Source organism: Melozone crissalis, unplaced genomic scaffold, assembly GCF_028551555.1.
Source record: "Melozone crissalis strain CALT ecotype California unplaced genomic scaffold, PUWL_Pcris_2 ptg000006l_1, whole genome shotgun sequence".
In the NCBI taxonomy this organism is placed as follows: Eukaryota; Metazoa; Chordata; class Aves; order Passeriformes; family Passerellidae; genus Melozone; species Melozone crissalis.
This window is the reverse complement of record NW_026535784.1, coordinates 44,404,285-44,425,643: the sequence shown is the minus strand read 5'-3', so window position 1 is coordinate 44,425,643 and position 21,359 is coordinate 44,404,285. Positions and strand designations below refer to the sequence as shown.

The 21,359-nt window shown below is 39.5% G+C and overlaps 1 protein-coding gene across 2 annotated transcripts in view; it reads right to left on the bottom strand.

Annotated features, from left to right (window-relative positions):
* TSPAN5 (tetraspanin 5) overlaps positions 1 to 21,359 on the bottom strand; it is a 244,698-nt gene that overhangs the window by 174,456 nt on the left and 48,883 nt on the right. For both annotated transcript variants that reach the window (XR_008484405.1, XM_054295978.1), the window contains exons 2-3: positions 12,175 to 12,225; positions 1,091 to 1,237 (exon numbers count right to left, since the gene is read on the bottom strand). Coding sequence is in view for 1 of the 2 variants with exons in the window: in XM_054295978.1 (XP_054151953.1) it covers positions 1,091 to 1,237; positions 12,175 to 12,225 (198 nt within the window). In the remaining variant the exon portion in view is untranslated. The remainder of the gene's footprint in view (positions 1 to 1,090; positions 1,238 to 12,174; positions 12,226 to 21,359) is intronic.

Below are 21,359 nucleotides of genomic sequence, written 5' to 3'. Positions count from 1 at the left end.
GTGTTCAGATACATTTTTAATTTCTCCTGCAGCTGCTGTATGGGAAGCTATTTCTGGTACAGCAGATGGGTTCAGTTTAGGCAAGCTAAGAGAAGCAAAGAAGAAGGAAAAAACAGTGTTACAAGCTGCTTTATAAATGCCTCGAGAACTGTGACTCTCAATAGCCTCCTCCCCTTATACAACATGTCTGTGAGAGCCAAATGTGCCACTTGGAGGCAGTTATTTCACTGAAAGCTTTTTCATGTATATATTAACAGTTAATGGCTATGAAGACACAACTGTGTCCACAGGCAGTGCCCACCTCTGGAAAGGGGAGGGGTGGAGGAAAAAAATCTTTACTATGAATTTTCAATTTACCTAGAAGTGAACATGATACTGTTACCCTCATTTTCAAAAGTCACAGGAGGAAATCTTTCAAAATACAGAACCCAGCGACTTAGTTGAAGAAGTTCTGCATACTGAGGTTCATTTGCATGCCAGCAGCTCCTTCCCTAACCAACAATCCAGCCCAGAATTCAAGAAAACTTCCATTTTCTTTCTGCATCCTGGACACATTCTCCTCCCCTTCTCCTTCTCAGGCCCCAGCACTGAAAGCAATGAAACCTCTTCCAGTTAGCTGAAGAGCAGGGATGAGGGTATCAGCCAGACTGAGGATATTGTAACAGTCCTATCTCCTCTGTACCATGAGGGGCCCTTGCACAGCACAGGTCACATGGATCACATTCACTGCTGCATCTACATCCCTCATATTTCACAGGCAGCTTATTATGGACTCCAAGTTCAACACACAGATTCTCACAAGAAATTTCTCTTTTTTTGTGACAGGGAAACATCCATATGAAAATCAGTACTTCCATGTTATGATTTTTACCATCAACAGTTTTGAGCTTTAAAAAAACACAGCCAGTAAGCACCAGAGACTCAAGAGCTGTAACATGTTAAAAGCTAAGTGCTTTCCTGGTATTCTGACACTGGATAACACCTTCCTCTCCAAAATACATTTTAAAAGCTTAACACAGTTAAACAGAACAGACAACATGGCATGCTACATAAATGAGGAATGTCAATGTAAGTTGCAAAAGCTACTCACAAATTTGAGAAGAAAAGTGTTTTCTCGTAAAGCTCCAATGCATCCTGCGAATCCCAAAATGAACATAACTCCTCCTACCACTAGGAAGAGCCAAACAGGATCAAAGCCTCCCAGGTCAGTGATGGAGGAGATGTTGGACAGCACTCCCTGAGAAAGAGACAATGCCAAGGGATAAAAAGTACGTTCAGCTTTCTGTTGTACAAATTCTGACTGCATTTTTCTTCTTAAAAAGGAAAAAGACTACAGCAAAATAAATGTTCTGCAGTACAGCAAGAAAATACAATTAAGAAAATCTTTGTAACCCAAAAGAGATTAAAAAGTGCAATTATGTGGAATATTTCTGAATCAATATGTGAGTGAGTAACAAAATGTTCTTGAAGAATTCTCTGTGAGAAACCCACAGGGCATTTTCTGCTTATATAGCTATAAGTAGTCTGCCAGAAACTCAGAACAGATATTTGAACAAAACTCACTCTTATTACCCATGCTGAGACACATTTTATGTATCATATATATCATCTCTGTAAACACACAGTAACATGTTATATAGAAAAAATGTTAAAAGTAATAAAACCACCTTGAATTTAGCATTTATTCTCAGTATTTACAGCAATTGTCAGAAATTACAAATGAGCTCCTAGGTGACACTATCTTGCAACAAAAGTTTTTCAACAAATTTTGACATAATACATAATCTGGCCAATTCAACTTCAGGCATCTAAAGTGCCAAAACCTCATTCTAGAAATAAAGTATGGCTACTGACTAATTAGCTAGCAGGAAGAATTTGAAAATATCAAAGTCTCTTAGTTGGATGAAAGACAATTTAAGAACTTGTCTTGAGACGTGGTTTACATTAACTTAGAATAGATCTATCATATGTTAGACCACATATGCTGTGTTTTAGATATGACAGACAGCACTGTCTGCTTGTAATGCCATTTCTGCCTTGAAAGCAAAGCTTGGGTTGCGACACCAATTATCCTGAGGAACTACTTAAATTTTCTGAAGACATTTTAGGCAGAGTTTTGCTGATGTTGAACAGATGGGTCATATCAAGAAACAAGTAAAGTTTACCCTATTCAAGTGAGTTTGCACAGGAACAATTACAGTTTCCTAAGGCTTTTCAGCAGAAAAAAAAATGCTGAAGTTTCACTACTTGTTCATTCCCCTCCCCAGTGCTGTAGGTCAATGAAAAGCACACTGCTGTGGTTCCTCACAGAATCCTGAACTCAGGCTGAGTGCTTTGGACTACTGCTTCCTCTAAGTCCTTGAGAAGCAGCAACAGAGATCTCTACATCTTCAGCTCCTTATTTGCCAAACTCCACAGTTCATCCTTTTTCTAATTCCTGCGCATACCCCTTTGTTTCTTTGAAATAGTCCCAACACAGCAAGAGGATGCTACCATAACCTCATTTCCAGAAGTTTAAAGTAACATTGATAATGATGACTGTTCACAGCTGTGGCTTTAGATCTGTGATTTTATATATATACACACACACATACACATACATACTCGAAAGATATCAATTGTCATGTAACCAATATCTCTAACACATTACTCCATGTAGTCTGCAATCACTTTCATAGACTTCCCCAAGCAAAACCTGAGCAAGCAGTAAATATAGACAGTGCTCGAAGCTTTTAATTCTGCAGAAAAGGACAGAGTAAATAAAATATACATGTGAATTTCACCAATGCACACATCAAGGAGCCTTAGAAAAGGCCAAATCCCAAAGAAAAATCTGACTACAACCCAATTCTAAAATACCAACAATAATCCAACAGCATTTGCTAAGTATATTCTTTTCCCTCCTACTAGAGAAGGCTATTGCCAGAGATGGGAAAAAAAAAAAAAATCACATTCATCACTTTCCTCCTACATCATATAGTACTAGCCTTACTGACATTCATTAAAAAAGCAAAAAAGAGATGTAAGGAACAAGGTAACACAACTCAGAGCCAGCACTGCTATCAAAGAGGAGCAGCTGGCCCGTCCCTTTTTCTGGTACCATCTCAGTGAAGAGATGACACATACCAAGATGAAATGAACACTTACCTACCATTAACACTTACATCAACTTGTGCAAAAGTTTTTCCACTATTTTTGTTTCATTACATTTGTTAGAGAAAAGAAATCCAAGCCACCTTTCTGGCTAAGAATAACAAGCAATATAAACAGGATAATCCAACAACACACCTTTGGAAAAATTGAGGCCTTGTCCCTACACAAGTCAAGAAGCATGAGCTCTGCCTCAAGGGGAAAAACAAATACTAAAATTATTTCTTCGCAAAGTTTTCAATTCCTTTCCTCTGTGCTTACATAGTTACCATAAGATGAGAATAAATTCTGCCCTAAAGGAAGCACTACTACTCTTTTCTTTTAACATTAGTCGATTTTTAAATTAATGGACTGTAGTGTAGTAGAGTGAAAAAAACTAGTCACTGGAGAAAGGATATTGCCTTTGTTATTACTTGTATTTACTTTTTCTAAAAGCTGAAAAAGATGAAGATTTAAATCTCTCTTCATAAAACACTGTGTCTTTCCTTAAAAACAAAGTAAACCAAATCAAATAAATCAACAAAAAAAAATCAAAGCAAATTACTATGCTAAATTAACTTCTTTCCATATGAAAGTAGTCAAATTCAAACAAAAAGAAATACAAGTAAAATTCAGCTTGCAATTGTGGACAACACTGTTTGAGAAGATGGTCATAATACAAAAGTGGTAGTGAGAAACACATTACTTTGCATTTTGTTACAGTCACATGAAATTCAATAGCAATAAAATTTATTGAGCCAGTTTTATGCTGTTTTTCCACTTCTGCCCTACTTCCCTTTACTTGATTTTCTAGAACTGCCAGGCTCTTAGCCCCCTATAATGCCACATGTTGGCTGGCCACTCCTCAGGGTAGCTGGGATCCAACACAAACTGCTTAGATCAACACAGGCTTTATCTGCCATTGTTTGCTGTCCTTGGAAAGCACCTTTATGTGCATCTGTTGCTAGTCCACATATGGCAATCATAAGCCTAATTTGGATAAATCCCAAATAACACATCCAGACAATGCAAAGCACATACTGCTTAATTTGCATTCTACTCCAAATGCTCTCTGCACATGAACCTCAAGTTAGCAGTATTCTGTAGAGAAATCTAGAGACAATCTTCAGATAGGTTTTGTCAATAAAACAATAGCTAGCAGTGGGAATGAGAAACACAGACAATGCCCTGTGATTACAGTTCAAGATACACAGAAGTAGTCTGATAGAAGATTACTGCTTCCTGCTTAGAATACAATTTTACAGTCTTGTACTCTGGACTCTTGCAAATAAGCTCTCTCAAGATGCAGCAGTGCAATACCATGAAGAAAAGCACATTTTGCTTCAAGCAGCAGGGCAACAACTGGGAATAATATCTCACTTTATATTGTTAAGAAGATCTAAATGTACAGTCCTTTAAGCACACACTCTTCCTATCCACTACAAGTTTCTATAATACCTACTACACCTCCTACCACAATATATATTTTTTTTTTTGCTGCAACAGCTACTCCTGGGAAAAGTTTGACACAGATGTACAAACATCTGGTAGTGACCAGTTCTGTCTTCAACCTATCTTTAGCAGAAGGAAACATTTCCAGAGTGGCTCGAGCAGAGGATCAGTAACTTCATATTCTAACACTGCACCCTCCACCACATGAATCCTCAGGCTACGCAGTCAGTCATGGAATACATGGTGAATGTCCCCTTCTCTCATGCATCAATGCAAGACCTAAACAAACCACCTGTAAATATTTTCAAGTAAGGCATTCTACAAATTTTTCCTCAGCAACATTGCTGCAGTTGCCCACTACAACCATGACTGTTAAATTGTTGCGTGTACTCTGATACTTTAACATCTAAAAGGATGAGCAATTTTTTCCTCTAGATGCATTCCCCTTTTGAAGTATGGTTATTTTTTAAATATACACACATCACTCAGTAGTTTAGGCCTGTGTATAATCTGTATCGGCAGAAAATGCTTTGTCTGTACAAAGCTACATACTCAAGTCATTTACTTCTCACTGTGGTATCAACCCAGGGCTCTGCTGCAGTCCCACAAGGAGAGCCAGCAGGACACGTTCCCTGGCTGATCTCCAGTTCATCTGTTTGCTCTGTTCCTCCACCCTCCATAGCCTGTTGTTCATTACAGTCCATGAGTGGCTATTTAATATTTTAATCCAATGCAAACCAAAATTTATTTGGTGTACTGAAACAACAAAAGCATCATCCATAAGTGAACTAAAATAAGCAACAGTAAAGTTGTGGAAAAGTTCCTTTATTTGTGAAATGTACTTCAGTCATTAGGATACAATGATGCATGCATGGAACAGGAAAGACTGACCCCACATTTCCACCCCACTCCAAATTCAGGAGAAGTCAAATGAAATGGTTAGGACCTGGCTCTTTTCTTCACTACAAGGGTGCATTCCACCCACAGGGAAATGTGACAACCAAGCCAGGCAGAACAAACTCCTGCAAAACTGGAGTCCTCCTCCTGGTATGTGAGCACAGGTAGAAAAAAAAGCCTGAGAGATGCCTGACATGTTCTCAGGTCATGTTTTCCTCATGATCAGAGCCCTCCACACTACAAGCAGCATCCCATATATAGCTCAAGGGAGAACAAGGCAAAGGGAAAATGCTGGTCTTGAACACAGGAGCTTGCGAATGCCCCTCCTGGTGTTACAGCTGCACAATAGTTTGCCTTTATCCCATCAGTAAAGAATAAGGAAGCAATAGTTCCATACAAAAGCAATAAGAGTGCACACCCCACCCCTTCTCCTTCTTGTACTCTAAGATCATCAGAACAGCTTGTACCACTTTTCAGAGACAGACCCTTGACTTCAGCTCCTGCCTTTGGTGCACACATGCATTAATATTTCAGGTCACACCCAGCAGTCCTTTTGAAGTGATCACACACAAGCTGTGCTTCAGCTCACACCTGGAACAATCTCAGAGCACACAGGCTGGATTACTTATAAATGAGGATGTGGATCTGGAACACAACTCATGCTCCAAAACACTAGCAAGAATTCAGTCCAAAAGATCACACTAGAACTAGGTAGAAAAGAACTCAAACCTTTAAAAACCTGCAGTGTGCAAGCTGGATCTTCAGCCCCACTTCCTCTCCTGCTGGTCCCCACTGCCTGCATTTAGCAGGAACAGCCCTCACAGGCTGAGCCCAAAGCCAGACACACATCTTGGCTGCAGCAGTGCTGTCACACCTACACAATCTGATGTGCTCCTGGGTTCCTAAGGGAGTCACAAGTGCACTAACAAACCAGTGACATTTCCAGGACAGCTACTGCTGTAACAGGCACAGTCACAAACTGCAGGACAAGGGAGAATGGCTCCAACTGAAAGCACCCCAGGCAGCAGCAATTTTGAAAAGCTGACCCAATAATGAAAATTCAAGGCATAATGAGTTAGAGCCAACTCAGGAGAATCATCAGCCTAAGAAACAAAGAGGTGATATAATGAGTGTATATGGAATTTGGCCCACAGGATGCATGTAAAAGAAGGAAACTCAACACTACAGGAGGATGGAACAAATCCACTATTTCTTATTTTCCATTTCCTCCAAGATGGGAAAAAAAACCTTCTCTGCTGCAATATCTCATTACTGGGAGGACAAAACAAAAACAAACAAACAACAAACAAAAAAAAAAGCGTCCCACATCATAAATCCAAGAAATGCAGGAGAAATGCAGAAAAAGATACATCAATACAAGATCTTCTGAAACATCAATTTTTGCAAACAGAGGTTTTGCCTTTCCACAGGCTGTCTGCAGGACTTAGTATCACTGGCAAACAGTAACATCTGGGAGGTGATAGTAAATAAAAGTATTTTCAAATGCATGATTTTAAAACAGAAAAATGTCTCTGCTTTGTTAGTCATAAACTCCATGCAGTTCCTCCATGCTGCGCATCTGAATGAACATAAGGAACAGAACAATACTCATTGAAACATGCCAAATTAATTCTACTGCAGAATTTTGTCTCTGCAAGCAAGAAACTAGGTGGGGGATGTTTACAAATCTCATTTCTTTGATTTTTGTTGGTTTTGCATTTCCCACAGCAAACAGTAATAGCAGCAGAACTTTATTTTTCAAGTATCTAAGGGAAGAGAAGAACTAGTCTAACTTTCTTGTGCTGACACAGCAGAGTTCAAAAGGTGCATAACTGGCATAAATACATACAAGATACAGATTTTTAGACTTTTCAGGATTAATGACTATAAAGTGTTGGAACACTAGTAAATCATTCAAGAGCCTGCCTGCTTAGATTATACATCTTTATGTACTGAAATTTAAATGAAGTGTAACAGTGGATCTCCTCCTTTCTTCTCCAGTTCTATAAAACCCACACACAGCCCTGTCTCAGAGGCAAGATAAAGGCTTTGGGTATTCTTCAGCCTGTAAGAAACACAGGATATGTGCAGTTTCACATATGGAAGAACTGTGTGATTTTGGAAGAACAACAATTATGGAGTGACTAGTGCAGCATTCCTTCCTGCTGTCAGCCACTGACTGGGACAATAAGAGAAGTGAGAATTTTTTTCTTGGAAACAACTTTAGTTTTCACTTCAGGGCAAGGAGAGACAGGTTTGATCTAACAAATTGTGATTGTTTCCACGTACAAGAGTTTAGCTTGTTCAAGAACACCAAAGCAGACCTAAATCACCTTAGACAAGTAAAAGTCTACCTTAAAACTTCAGACCCACATTTAGAGCTCCTGCTCACTAAGAACACTATGCTGGCACCCAGAGATACCAACACCAAACTGCACACAACTTGACTTTTGAGCTGAAGCAACTTATTGTTATGCTGATTTAACTGAAAAACCTGAGAAGCCAAACTCATGTACATTGTCAGCTTCTTCCACTTCTCCCTCTTCATTTCAGTCAGCTTCATACACAAATGACATTTAATCAACAAAATTTGAAAGATTTCTTCCCTACTTTAGTTTGTCTTACTTTTGCTATCTCCTACGTAAGAGTTTACTCCAAAACCACAGTGCTTTCCTTGTCTCCATGGACAATGTTATAATGTCTCAGAAGACATAACAGCAATTCATCACTTAGGCTCACTACCCTTGAACACAAATCTCCAGCAGGTAGCCAGGAAGCTTATTTTTCCTAAGCACCTACTGGTATCACACCACAAACAGCCTTAAGACCACAATATCTAATACATACAACCAAGGAGGGAAACCAACATTTTGTACAAGCTTGGTTTATTGTTAAAGAGTCACCAGAAGACATGACTTGAAGTGGTTAAGAAAAACAATTAAATATAAACATTTTTCCCCCGCTGCTGAGCAGAAGTGCTGTAAATTGCTGAGGTTTCACACAGACTCTTTGTATTGTATGCTAACAACGTTCATGTCACTGTGCAGGGAGGAGGGGGGAAATGGGCTGCCATGGATGAACGATTTAACGGTACAAGCCCAAGCCTGGCATGCCTGAAAACACTGCTGAGACTGTGACCTATACAGGGCCACCATGTATAGATAGCTTTATTCATCCCCAGAGCTTATTGCCCCCACCCCACCCCCAGCTCTCTTTCAGGTTCATGGCTCAGAATGCTAATTGCCCAGCTTTTGTCTAGGGCTGGCTCACTGGCTGTCAAGCCAATTCTATTGCCTACTTGACAAATGAGCTCTTTTGCCTCCCTGCAAAGGCCTTAAGGAAGGCCACAAGACTGGATATTGTGCTTTTCTTCTTCACAAGAAAGTTTAAAGGGAAGAATTCAAGCCAACTTAGCAAAAAAAGAGAAACTAGGCACCCAGCCCACAAATCTGTCCCAAATTTTTTTTAACCAGCAGCCAATAGGATTCCTGTGAAGTCTGGATTATTTTTTTACACCCTGCAGTTTTAATGTGACCTGGAACACTATCTTTTTACCTTTAAAAGATTCTGTGAAGCAACGAAAGTATATACAAGTTGATGGCCAGGCTATAAAACCACACAGCTGAATATAAAGCCACACAATTTAAAACAGAAGTTAATCAAAATCCTCCCCACTACCAAATGAAGTTTACAGTAGGAGTCCTGAAGACCTACTCTTGCAAAAACCCCTTACAAATTTACACATTACACAGTGTCAAGTGTCAAGTTCAAGTTTGATAAAGTCAAGTTCAGAGGGAAAGCAGCAAGTCTTCAGAGTGGCTGAAGTCATCGGGCCACCTAGCTATGACTGCATAGAACCATGTCCTGATTGCTTTGGAAAAATCTCCAGAGACTTCTCTGGGCAAGCTGTGCCAGTACTCGGTCATCCTCACATTATAAAAAAATGGTGCTCCCTGATGTTCAGGGGAAACATCACTTGTGTTTCATTTTGTGCCCATTGCCTTTGTCACTGGGCACCATTGAAAACAGGCAGGCTCCATTCTATTTGTGTTCCTCCTTCAGGTACTTCCATACATTAAGATCCCCCCAGCCTACTCTTCCCTGGACTAAACAGTCTTAGCTCTCTCAGCCTTTCCCTGTAGGAGAGAAGCTCCCGTACCTTCATCATCTATTCAGCCCTTTGCTGAATTCTCCAGTATGTAGGCATCCCTCTTGGACTGGGGAGCCCAGAACTGGCTTAGGTGTGGCCTCACCAGTGCTGAATAGAGGGGAAGAATTCTCTTTCCCAACTTGTTGGCAACACTCCTAGTACAGCCCAGGATACATTCGCCTTCTTTGTCACCAGGACACAGAGCTGGCTCATGTTTGACTTAGTGTACACCAGGTCCTTCTGTGACAAGCTGCTTTGTTGTCGCCGGGTGTACCATTACAACAGCCCATAATGCCTAGGGGATATCCACCCTAGCCCCAGGCAAGCAGCCCAGCTAGAGAAGTGCTTTTCAGTTATGTTACACATCTCTCAAGCCCCAGGCTTCACCTCCTTGGCTTTCATCTTCAGCTCCTCATCAGCAGTAAGAAACCTCTGTCTGGGATCTAACTGATCTTCCCCCCACTAAATAACACAGGGCCTATGAATACCTGGAACTTGATCCTGCTGACAGCAGCTTTTGGCCACTGCCTGTCCTCTAAAGACCTGAGTGAAAGAAAAGACTCAAATTGTTTGAAACAAGTCAATTTTTTCATAATTCTTCTACCAAACTCAAATTTGTCTGTGCTCAAGAGCTCTGCAGTTCAGCTATACCTATACAGCATTTTGATTGTTACAACTATGAACTGAAACAATCCATACAAAGCACTTCAGATTAAAACACTTAAAGAAGGTAGGGAAACATGATCATTTTTCAAGGAAAAACCCATGCTTTAAACCAATAAACAGTATTTTATGTTACTCGTTAATTTAGCAAGAAACCTAAAAAATCTACTACATATGGAGCCTGAGTTAATGCATATTAAACTGTAATGGTTTTATTTGCTTGTCTTAAAACAACATGGCATTTTCTCTCACTTTCAGAATATGACTAAAAATGGTTTAAGATTACTTGATCATTGATTGAGATATCCAAATCTCACATAAAAACAAGAGCTTTGGCTTCTGGCTATTAGCAATTATGAATTGATGCATTTTCCCTAGGAAAGGGTACATACTTTCCCACACAGAAAATATGTAAACCCTAACAAACCAGAACACCTTGTAGCTGCTAAGACTGGCATACTTTAGACTTCAAACACTATAGCTGTTTTTCCTTTACCTGCTCATTCACTCTAAAGAGGAATCATTTGTGTTACCTACTGTAATGATACAAAAATGTTCAAATCTCCTCTGTAAAGCCACGCTCTGGAACTTAGACATAGGTACAAGCTCTGAGAGTGTGTTCAGAGTATTAAACAGAACATGTTTTTACATCATTGCTGACTAAAAAAGTCACAGTACCTCTTTCTAAGCCTATCTGAGCTATCCAACATCAGTATCATATGGCATACATATAAATATACATATATGTGTGTATGTATGTATATGTGTATGTAAATATACATACACATGTATATAGGTGTACATAGTGTGCAGTAATTAATATCCCATTACTGTTTGTGATGATCTCCTTCCGAGGCACACACACAGAGCAATTAGAATATAAGTTAACAACTCAAAATTTGTCCTGAATTTTTTAGATGCAGAACTCTGGAGCTTCCAAATCTGTTATTTGCTCTGCTGCAAGCACCAGTTTTTATAACTTAGGTGAAGATCAATTTATAACTTACTCAATGTTTTCCATTAAAAGAAGAAAAACTTATTATGCAACTGAATAACACAGCATTGTTAGCAGCCAGGTTTTATTATTTTTAATATTTTAAACAAAGGAGAAAAGGAAATAGGGACTTTAATTTCAGCTGTTGTTTTTTAGCAAGCCAAACTCTATATCCAGTAACCAAGACATACTGACTAGTTTTGTAAATTATGCCTTGACATTTTATCTTCTTTCCTATTTCCGCAGTAAGCAAACTAAAACTTAGGCTCTGGTTCAGAAATGTTTTCTCTTTCGCTGCCCCCTCACTCCACACACACACACACACTTCCCATTTCAAAGCTGATTTTAGAGTCCTGCAACAAAGGGTGTTCTAGTGGCCAGTTTCATTTGCACAAGAAAAAACAACAGTTATTCTGCCTCAGGTTTGCATTGCTTTTCGGGGCTCATCTTGATTTTCCTTTTTTTGGGTTTGCTTTTTTAAGAGGAACAGCAATTAACTGCTATGTTAATGCAAAGCCTAGCTGGGTATTTTTCAGGAAGCTGCCTTGTAAGACATGCAGGCTCTCCCTCCCTTGGTGGAACACACTGCCCATAGTGCCCCAGCAGGGTGCTCTGGTGTCTGAGCTGCAGCCAGTGTGCAAGGATTGAAATCATTAGTTTATAGGCAAGGGTCAGCCACCATTTCTTGCCAAGGTATTCTTGGGAAAGACTGCAACCATGTTCCTCTAAGTGACCCAAGCTAAGGTTTTTATTTGACAGAGAGGCTTGATTTTGTTCCCATAGAAACTGTGTGTGAACACAAAATATGCAGCATATTACTGTTTCAATATTTCACCAGAAAAAGAGAGATAAAGAGGAAAAACAAACTTTGGTGCTTTATTCAACTTACCTTTTCATTCCATGCCCACAATCCAATCCCAAGAAATGCTATGCCAAGGAACTAAAGGAAAACGAAACAAAAAAACAGAAATTAGAAATCAGCAGTGGTTTTTGTCTGTTGTTTTTTTTTTAAAGATACATATTGACTCATCCACTCTGTTGGATAATAATTTTATCAGGACTGAGAGGCGCTCAGTGAGAGTTTTACAATACATATCTGTTTTATTTTACAATTCAACTACTTTCAGTTGAAGAATTTAAAACTTGCAGAACTCGGGGATGTCCCACACAGGAACAGTAGGTGCAGTAGGTGCCACTTTAGCAGTACTGATCACACAAGGTTCTTTTTGAGTTTGTTGGACTCAAAGCAAACTCCACAGTCAAACAACACTTTTGTTTGCTATTTCACTATTGCATCACCACTGCCTACACAAAGCAATTGCCCTCTCAGCACTCTCCCAGTTAGAAAGTGTTTTAAAAAAATTCTAAATACACATTTATTATCAGTTTTAGCAATGCTATCCATATAAAATAACCCATCATTTCTGAGGGGAAAAAAAGAAAAATAATACTGGTTAGAAAGACTAAAAATTTTTAAAAGCACTGCAGCTGATATTTGATAACTTTTCTGATAGTAACTGTTTCATAAGTGACGATCCATTTCCTTTCTCCCCCATCCCCAGGGATTCAACAGCACCAAACTCAAGAGATGGTCTTTCCCCATCATGAAAAAGGGAACAACCATCTTTGATTTTGTTACATCCATGTTCTCCAGTCCACTGAATAATTTAAAATGCATCATTTCCCTCCAAATCTACAGGGATTCCATACAAAAGCTACACTAATGATCAGTGGAACAAGCAAAACAGGCAGAATTAGAACTCCATCTCCCAACATCATTAGTGCATATTTGGCACAATACAGTATCAATCATGTAACATGTTTAAAAAACATTTAGTAGATGTATGAGCACATCTCTAAATGTCCATCTGCCCAACTTGCATATCTGATTTTCTAAGTGCCAACTAAAAAGAAAACTATTTTCACTATAGTTTCAGGGCATGCAATAGAATGTTGCTCAAACATTCTAAAACTGATTTTCTTTGTCATTTCTCTACACTGCAGTGGACAGACTTATTCTGGCACATAAAGACCCTTTCTCTTAAGATCTGTGTAAACAATGAAGAATCCTAGTGATTTCTCTTTTGCAAACAGAACAAAAGTGCTTTTCTGTTGAAAAGTGGGAGGAGGCAGGAATATAAACTTTAAAACCTTTTTCAGAAGTGATTTCAACAGTTTCAAACAAAGACTCCTTCCTTACAAGCACTTTTTTTGAGGGGGCAATTTTAGCTTTGTATTACAAAGATATCTGTAACTCATTATCAAGCAAACACACTCACTACAATGCCCTGAATTGTAGCCCCTGCATTTCAGTAACTTTCTCCTCCAAGTGTGCTGTGCCAGCTACCCAAAGGACCACGCATACTGGGAACAAAACTTTTCCTTTTCAACCTGAAGAGTCATGACTGCAAATTTGAGCAATACTAGAAGTCACCATTCTTCAAAGGAAACTGTTGCAGGCTTGGTTGCATTTTAACAAAAGATAAATGGAATTTTTTCTTAGATAGAAAGCAGGACTGCTGGTCAAGAAAGTCTTATTTCAACAGCCTTCATTATTTATAAATACAAGATGTGGATTTGAGAAAGTCAGTACAGCCTCTTCTAATACAACACATAAAAGCTAAAAAAAGTCATCTTACCTGCATCAAAACTGCCCTTTTTATGGGTATAACGCTTGCCAAAAGATTGTGCGTAATCTTCCTGACTGCAGTGATTATTTGAAACTTGAGATAAAGCTGTTCAAGTTTCCAAATGTCTCTCAGACAAATGCAGCTTTTTTTGCAGTAACAGGCTCCTTTCCTCCTTTCTTATACAGCCAAAGGCATCACAGCTGAAGGAACAGGGCGGGCAGCAGGGGGGAGTTACATATTGTAAAAATCCTGAAGTTACATTTGGAAGTGGCAAATTGTAAAGAGGCAACAAACATTATGTTTTGTGAACAGGTTGGTATTGTTTTGAACAGAACAAGCATGGAAAAACTAGAATGGAAGTATTTGATCAGTGAATGTAACGTTACATCCATACATATCAGCTGCAGGTCTGGCCCAGCTTCACTGGATTAAATTTATATAAATTTAATCCAGTCACATGTCCTGATCCTTCAGCAGAACTTGAGACCTAAGAGTAAGATTACCTCATGGGTTGCAAAAGGTGACTTAGAGTAAACTACACAGGTCTCAAGCCAGGCTGAGCTCACCCCAGTTACAGACTGGGCGATCAGACTGTACTGTGCTGAACTGAAACACCTAAAAAACAACACTGTCTAGTTTCTGTCAAGAGAACAGTTCTGTTCTCAGTTCTCTGAGTTTCCAAAAGGATAAGAAATTACATGCGGCTCTGTCCTCTCCACATCCTAACCCAGAAATGCTTTTTTGAGCAGATGAAGAACAAAAAGCAAGATCCATTAGGAGACAAAAGATTCAGAATGGAATCATGAATTCTATCACAGGATGCTGTGGAAATCAAAAGCATAATGGCATGCAGAAAAAAAATAGGTAATTAACAGATGGCCCATAGTATTGAAATGTGATTCTGATGCAGCTTCTGGCTCAGAAAGTTTTTACACTGACACTCATTGGGAGATTGAAATCAGGAAAAGACTGCTGCATGCATGTTTTGTTGGTTAAATGCCTCTTGCCCTGGAGAAACTTTACTTGGCCTACTTGAGACAAAACACAGAGGGAGGCAGACCACTCACCTAAGCCCCTACAGTCACACCCTAGGAAGGGCCCACCTTGGCACAAACACAGCCTGCTGTGGGGATAAAACCCACAGGAATGCTCTCTGTAATCCCACTGGCAGAAAACAGATGCTCATGAGAAGACTTACACCTCTCACCAGGATTAACTTTGGATTTTCTTGACCATTACAAAAGAAACTCCTGCATAGGCTAAAATTATTTGGAAGAAATTCCAATGAGCAATAAAAAGGTGGAAGTTTACCTCATTATCAACAATTCATTTTACAGAGAAAAAGCCTCAATTCTCCACAGACATCTAATAAGACCATCTGGTCTAACTATAAATGGTCACTGCCGCAGAGCATGCAAAGTCTTGATTTCCTTTATTTCTTTCCTTTTTTATATAATAATTTTCAGGAGAATATTAAAACATTTCTCTGGAGCATTAGCCTTACAAAAATCCAGTTGCATAGCAGTATTTTCCCAGCCATAAGTTTTCTATTCACAAATGAAACCCAAATGTTCTTATATTTCTTTTCTATAAAGATTAAATGTATTTAAAAGTAGAAGGTGTAGCAGTAGTTGCATTGTTAGTGTGCTTGTGAAATGGACATGCTGTTTTCTGAACTGAATTGACCAGCATTTCAAGCCATACATATTTTATTCTCAGTCTTGCCTGCATGGAGGAAAAATATTCTTTTTTTGGTAAGGATGCATCATCACACAGCACAGCACTGCATTTAAAGGCTATTGGGGCAAACAAAAAGGCCAGAAAACCTTTGAGAGGCACTTCATCATAGACTGACCAGCCATTACTAAACATAGGGAATTTTTCACCTCAGCTGACATTCTTAAATAACTTGGCACCAGTTTTCAACTAAAAGGATGACAGCAGCAGCCAAGCAGTAAGAGGTAATGTGCCACATGCATAAACCAGTGCACATTCAAGTGTGGTTACATTAAACACTTGTGAGAGGTGGAAGCCTTGTGCAGGCACCTCATTTCACCTTCCTTGTCACAACACAAACACACCAGCCAAAGCCTGCCAAAGCTGTCAGAGTTCAGAACCAGAGCTTGCAGGCTACAGCTTTTCTGGTTTATTGGGGTGGGGGGGTTTGGGAGGGTGTTGAAGTCCTGTATTTTGGCAGTGTGAAAAACTCCCACTTGCCCTTCTTTGAGGAGCCACAAGAATTTTGTGCATGGTGTTAGTTAGCAGGCAGACTAGCAGGATTCCTATGGCACTACAGCGTTCCTGTATGCTGTAGGTTATTCACTGAGCAAGGCCTCCTGCTGTGATTCAAGCAGCACAGCACAGAGCAGAAGGTGCAGTGTTTTACCAACAGCACAGTGGTGATCAGGACAACATGAGGTATAGCAGCTCACATCCTGAAATACAGTCAGGGAAACACACGGCTCCTGAGCTTTGTGTGCTGACAAGTTCCAACTGAACTCCAAAACCCCAAATGGACAATTTTTCCCAAAGAACTTCCTCTGCAGCAGTCTGTGCTCAGACTCAATCAAAACTCTTTTAGCTGCAATACTCACTGCTTCTCTGAAGTATTTTACGCCAAATAAGTCCTTTTGCTTTTTAAGCCAGGGCAAAAAATGAGCTTAATGTATGTGTCAGTTTTTGTCTGTGTCAAAAAAGGATTTAGTTGTTGGTTTTGTCCCTTGTTTGCTTTTAAGTAGCTCTGACAGAGAAAGAGCACCAAAGTAGAAATCAAAGTTACACATAGTTTTCTTCTCTCCTTCGTGCCACTGATGTGTACTCTGCTTAAAATATGTCACTTAGCATTCTCTCAAGCAGAACAGATAGGACATCCTCTCAACTCTACAGCTTTCACCTGGACCAGTATCACATGGAAGGGAGGTACCATAAGTCTGCTCTTGTTTCTGTTTCCATATGCCCCAGTGTTTCAATGACTTTTCCATTCTCAACATAAATTGTTAACGCATTTCATTTTCACGCGGCTAAAAAAGCGTGCTGATGAAAGGAGAGGCAAACTGCCCAAAGCACACTTATACATTTACACATCTATGCTGATGCTCTCTTCTAAAGCCCATTTCTTCTTTGCCTTGAGATTAACAGCAAGAAAACTCCATGTACTACAGTCAGTGAGTGAAGGTGCTGATGAAGATGCTGCGTAGGTGACTAATTACCATTTTAGTTCACAGCAACATTCAGACACAGAATACAGGATGTCAAACCCATTTCCATTTTATGTGCAGTCTCTAAAAAACATTATACTGTATTTCACAGATAACTGTCTTGGTAAAATCTTTTCCTTCCTGACACAAAACCCACACATGTGGAATTAAAAAAAAAAATAAAAGATTTCCCAGTTTCCACACATTTTTCTCAGCTAAATGAGAGGCTTGATTGATTTTTACAGAATTATCCAAAGGAGTAAAACAGATCTGAGAACACAGTGAGAAAAGTTGTCTGCTCCATCTTGCAAGGATCCTTTGCATGATGTTTTCTAATGAAAAATTAAGCACACATGACCCCAATTTTCAGAGCAAAACACTACGGCTGTTAATGTATGTTTTGTTTTCACCAGTATGGGATTTTCCATTTCATGTGACTAGAAAGCAAGATATATACACTCCCCCACTGCAGAGTCAACTGCCATCAGTTTCTTACTGTCTTTTCCAGTTCCTGAATTGTAAAAGCAAGACATCTGCTGTCTGTTACTGTTGCTCTACGTATTTATTTTATTGCTTTCTGGTGGTGCAATTGTATGCACTGCCAATCAGCTTGGAGCAAGAGTCCCTTAAGACTAAAGTCCCTCTCCTCTTGTCCACAGAACTTGATATTCTGGAAAACACAAAAAGGAGAATGAATTATGCCCCATTTCCCTTGCTCCAAATTTTGAACAACTCCTCTCAAGCCTAGACAAAATAAATTTAACTCTTTTCAAATGCACACTGAGACACTTCAAACTCAGGTCCTGATACCTAAAGAAAATACTTAATTTGGAGCAGATTTATTTTAAAGAATAAAAGATTTTAACATACCAGTCACTTTGTAAAATTCCTCAATAAAAGCTTTTGGGAATTTAACATTTCTGTTTCTAGCTCATTTCCTAAAACTAGTACCTTTTTTTCCCCCCATACAAAAATCAAAGACCATTAAGGTAAATACCCCATCACTACCACACAGAAACATTCATAAAGCCTAGAGTTGAAGTAAAAGGACATCTCCATTCACAGTCACATTGGTACACTCATCTCACATAGATTCCATCCTTTCTCTTCTTTTTACTCTCTACTGGAATTTGTTTCACCACACTCTCTCTTTGGGCTCTCCTTGAGCCCACAAGACTCTGCAGAAAGACTGAGAAATCCTGCTGTACACACCTTTCCAAAGATCTCTTCCCTGCCTTTGCTTTTCAACTACAGTAAGTGCTACATGTACTTCTGCTTTTCCTATCCAGCCTTGTTCCCATCAACACCATCCCATCTCTAGCTCGGTCCTTGCCACTCCAACATCCATGACTGAAGTAGTTTTCTATTTGCAAAACCTTCCAAAAATTATGTAAGTAGTGTTGTAGTAGCATATATAAACAGTAAGGGCTTAAAATACAAACACATGCAGGAGAAAAGTGTAAAATAAAATTAGATCATTGGGGAAAAAACCTTAAACCTGAATTTCACATCCTCTATCATTACACTCATCATTTATCTTAGGCATGTTGTCAATGCAAAGTCTTCTCATTCTGGCATACAAGTTAGGTATAAGAAGAGGTATAAGGGCAAAGAAAGCATTTTTTACTTCAAGCCAGGCTGAAGGGAAAAGGTCTGGAAGCAGAACTGCAAATGGGTCATTTTCCAGGTCTGTTTTGCTGCCCAGGGTTAGCAGCATCCAGTCCCTGAGGGCAGCTAGGCCTCTTCTGTCTGTCTTCCTCCTTCTGCTGTGCCAATTTTATTCATCCCAAACCCCTGGACCTGAGCTTCAGACTATTGAGGTGCATCTCCACCATGAGTCTTCACATTCTTTTCCTGAAGCCACTGTTCCACTAAAATTTTGAAAAGTAACACCACACCCATAAAAATCCAGAGAATACACTCCGTCTCATTAAGAAACTGATACACAAGTGCTCACTTATTCCAGTTGCAAGCAGTAAAGTTGTAACATCTATTCAGGCATTTGATACAGCAAACAGAAGCAATCTGAGCTAGTCTTTTTCCCTAGTAACAAACGGGCAATTACATTGCCCGCACAATTGATTGAACAGCTGAGAACATCGAGAGTGCAGAGTCAGGAAACACAAACAGGTTGGCTTGTCAACGCAGCAGGATACTCTGAATGCTCAGCATTTCCTTTTGGGAAGGCAGTCTCAGCCCCTAGCAGTGCTTGTAGGCTGCAGAGAGGGAGTCCCAAAATCCTCTGTCCCAGCTACACAAGCTGCCACATCCCAGGTGGTTTCACAGGAGATTCTTTCTCAGAGATTTCATAGGAAAATTCAAATGTCAGAGATTCATTCTCATGTGTTGGCTTTGCAGAGAAGCCAACACATGGAGGATTAGGGAGGAATGAGAAGACTGAAGCAGTCTGGACAGAGAGGCAAGTGAACACCACCAGCTTTACAGAAAAACTCTCATCAAACAATTTAACTTTGCTCTCTTTCTACTTAAAAAAAAAGAAAAAAACAACCAGCACAGAAAAGAGTGAGCATCAAGCAAATGGTGAACACATCCTCAAAATGCAAATACACACACAACTTTTCCTAGGAACTTTCTCAACAGCTTTATTGCCTCTTCCCTCCACCAAACGCTCATTCCTGGTTCTCTTTCTAGAGTCTCCCACAATAAAATGTTCAAAACCATTTGAAAGCTACTGGTACCACATATATGAAGAAATCATAGCTTGAAAAGGTAGGAAGTGAGTCAGTGCCAATTAATAACATGCCAAAAGCCAAGTTCAGGTGTCCAAAATCCTGGCCCTGATATGATGTGCTTGTATAGCTTATCACACTTCTCATCTGAGTCAGAGTTACAAATTCTCTAACGGCAAATGCCCAAAGGTCTGGCATATGTTAATGCATGAAATAAATCAACTTACGCCGAGTGTGGGGTGATGCAGGGAGAAGCAGACACCAGAAGGGCTGTGGTGGGTTTATCAAGAGTTGACAGCCCACCAACACTTCACTTTACAAAGGTGCCCCAAGATGTACACAGGCCAGCAGTACTTTGTCAACATAAACAAAAGGAGAACCTCAAAAGCCAAACCTGTGCACAACTTCATTTTTCAGAGAGATGTAGGGGGAAAAAAAAAAAAGCCAAATGCTAAATAGGCAGGTATCTACATTATTTTCTAATACCCACGCACGAATGCTATCAGCAATCCGGACACACAAATTACAAGACATATGTGGCATAAATACTGACCAAAATTTTTCATTGCTTTGCACTCATTGCAAATCATTGCAAGAGAGGGAAATGTCTTGAACAGAGTAGTATTTTTAGCCAATATCACCATTTCCTGAGTGTTACACTAACTGCCCAGAAGTAAAAAATTCAGATTATGTATTAGAAATGGTTCTACAAACCTCTGAGTGCAGCTTCCAGAGACAATCAATGTCTGCTGACCAGAACTTTGAGAAACTCTTTTCCAGAAGTTAATTCAGCTCTGCATTTTGTCTTGCAGTACTGCTTTTTACTAATTCTAGAGGTTACTATACACAGATTAAATAAGTCTATTCACCAAATTAAGCTATATTTTTAATTATGTTGACACTAATCCATGCTTTAGTATCTGTATTTATACTATATCTTTCCAATTTCCAATAAAAGTAAAATATGCAGGGATTGGCATCAATTTGTCCTTTCTGCAATAGCACACTTCACAAGGGCAAAGTAAACAAAACTGTGATTTGAATTTCTTTTCAAACACAAGTGACATGGAACAAATCGGAGGCAACAAATGGTCACAGTGCCATTTACCTGAGGGGTTTGTTCCCAGGCAAACGTTCCACACTTTGGCAGTAGAAAAAAGAAAAAAAAAAAACAAAAAAAGGCAGCTATAAACCAGCTGCTTGTATAAATGAAACAGATTGCTGACCCTTTGTCTGGTTTGCAGACAACACCAAAAGCATCTCTATTGTTTGTCATTCTCAAATGAGGTGCTGGGGGCTTGACTGAACAAGCAGACAAAATCCTCTTCACTTCTGTTAAGATGCCCCTTCAGATCACAACTGTTTAACAGCCTGGGGGGCCTTGCTGCTGACACCTTGGCTGGACTCGTGCTGAAGATACAAATACAATGCTATCACTGCAATTTAATTTGAGGGTTAAAAATGCATTGGAAAAAGAGAACTACACTGGAAGATTTCCAGTTCCCTATGACAGAGCCTACTCTTCTCATATAATTTCAGCTTAGCCAACAGTATGAG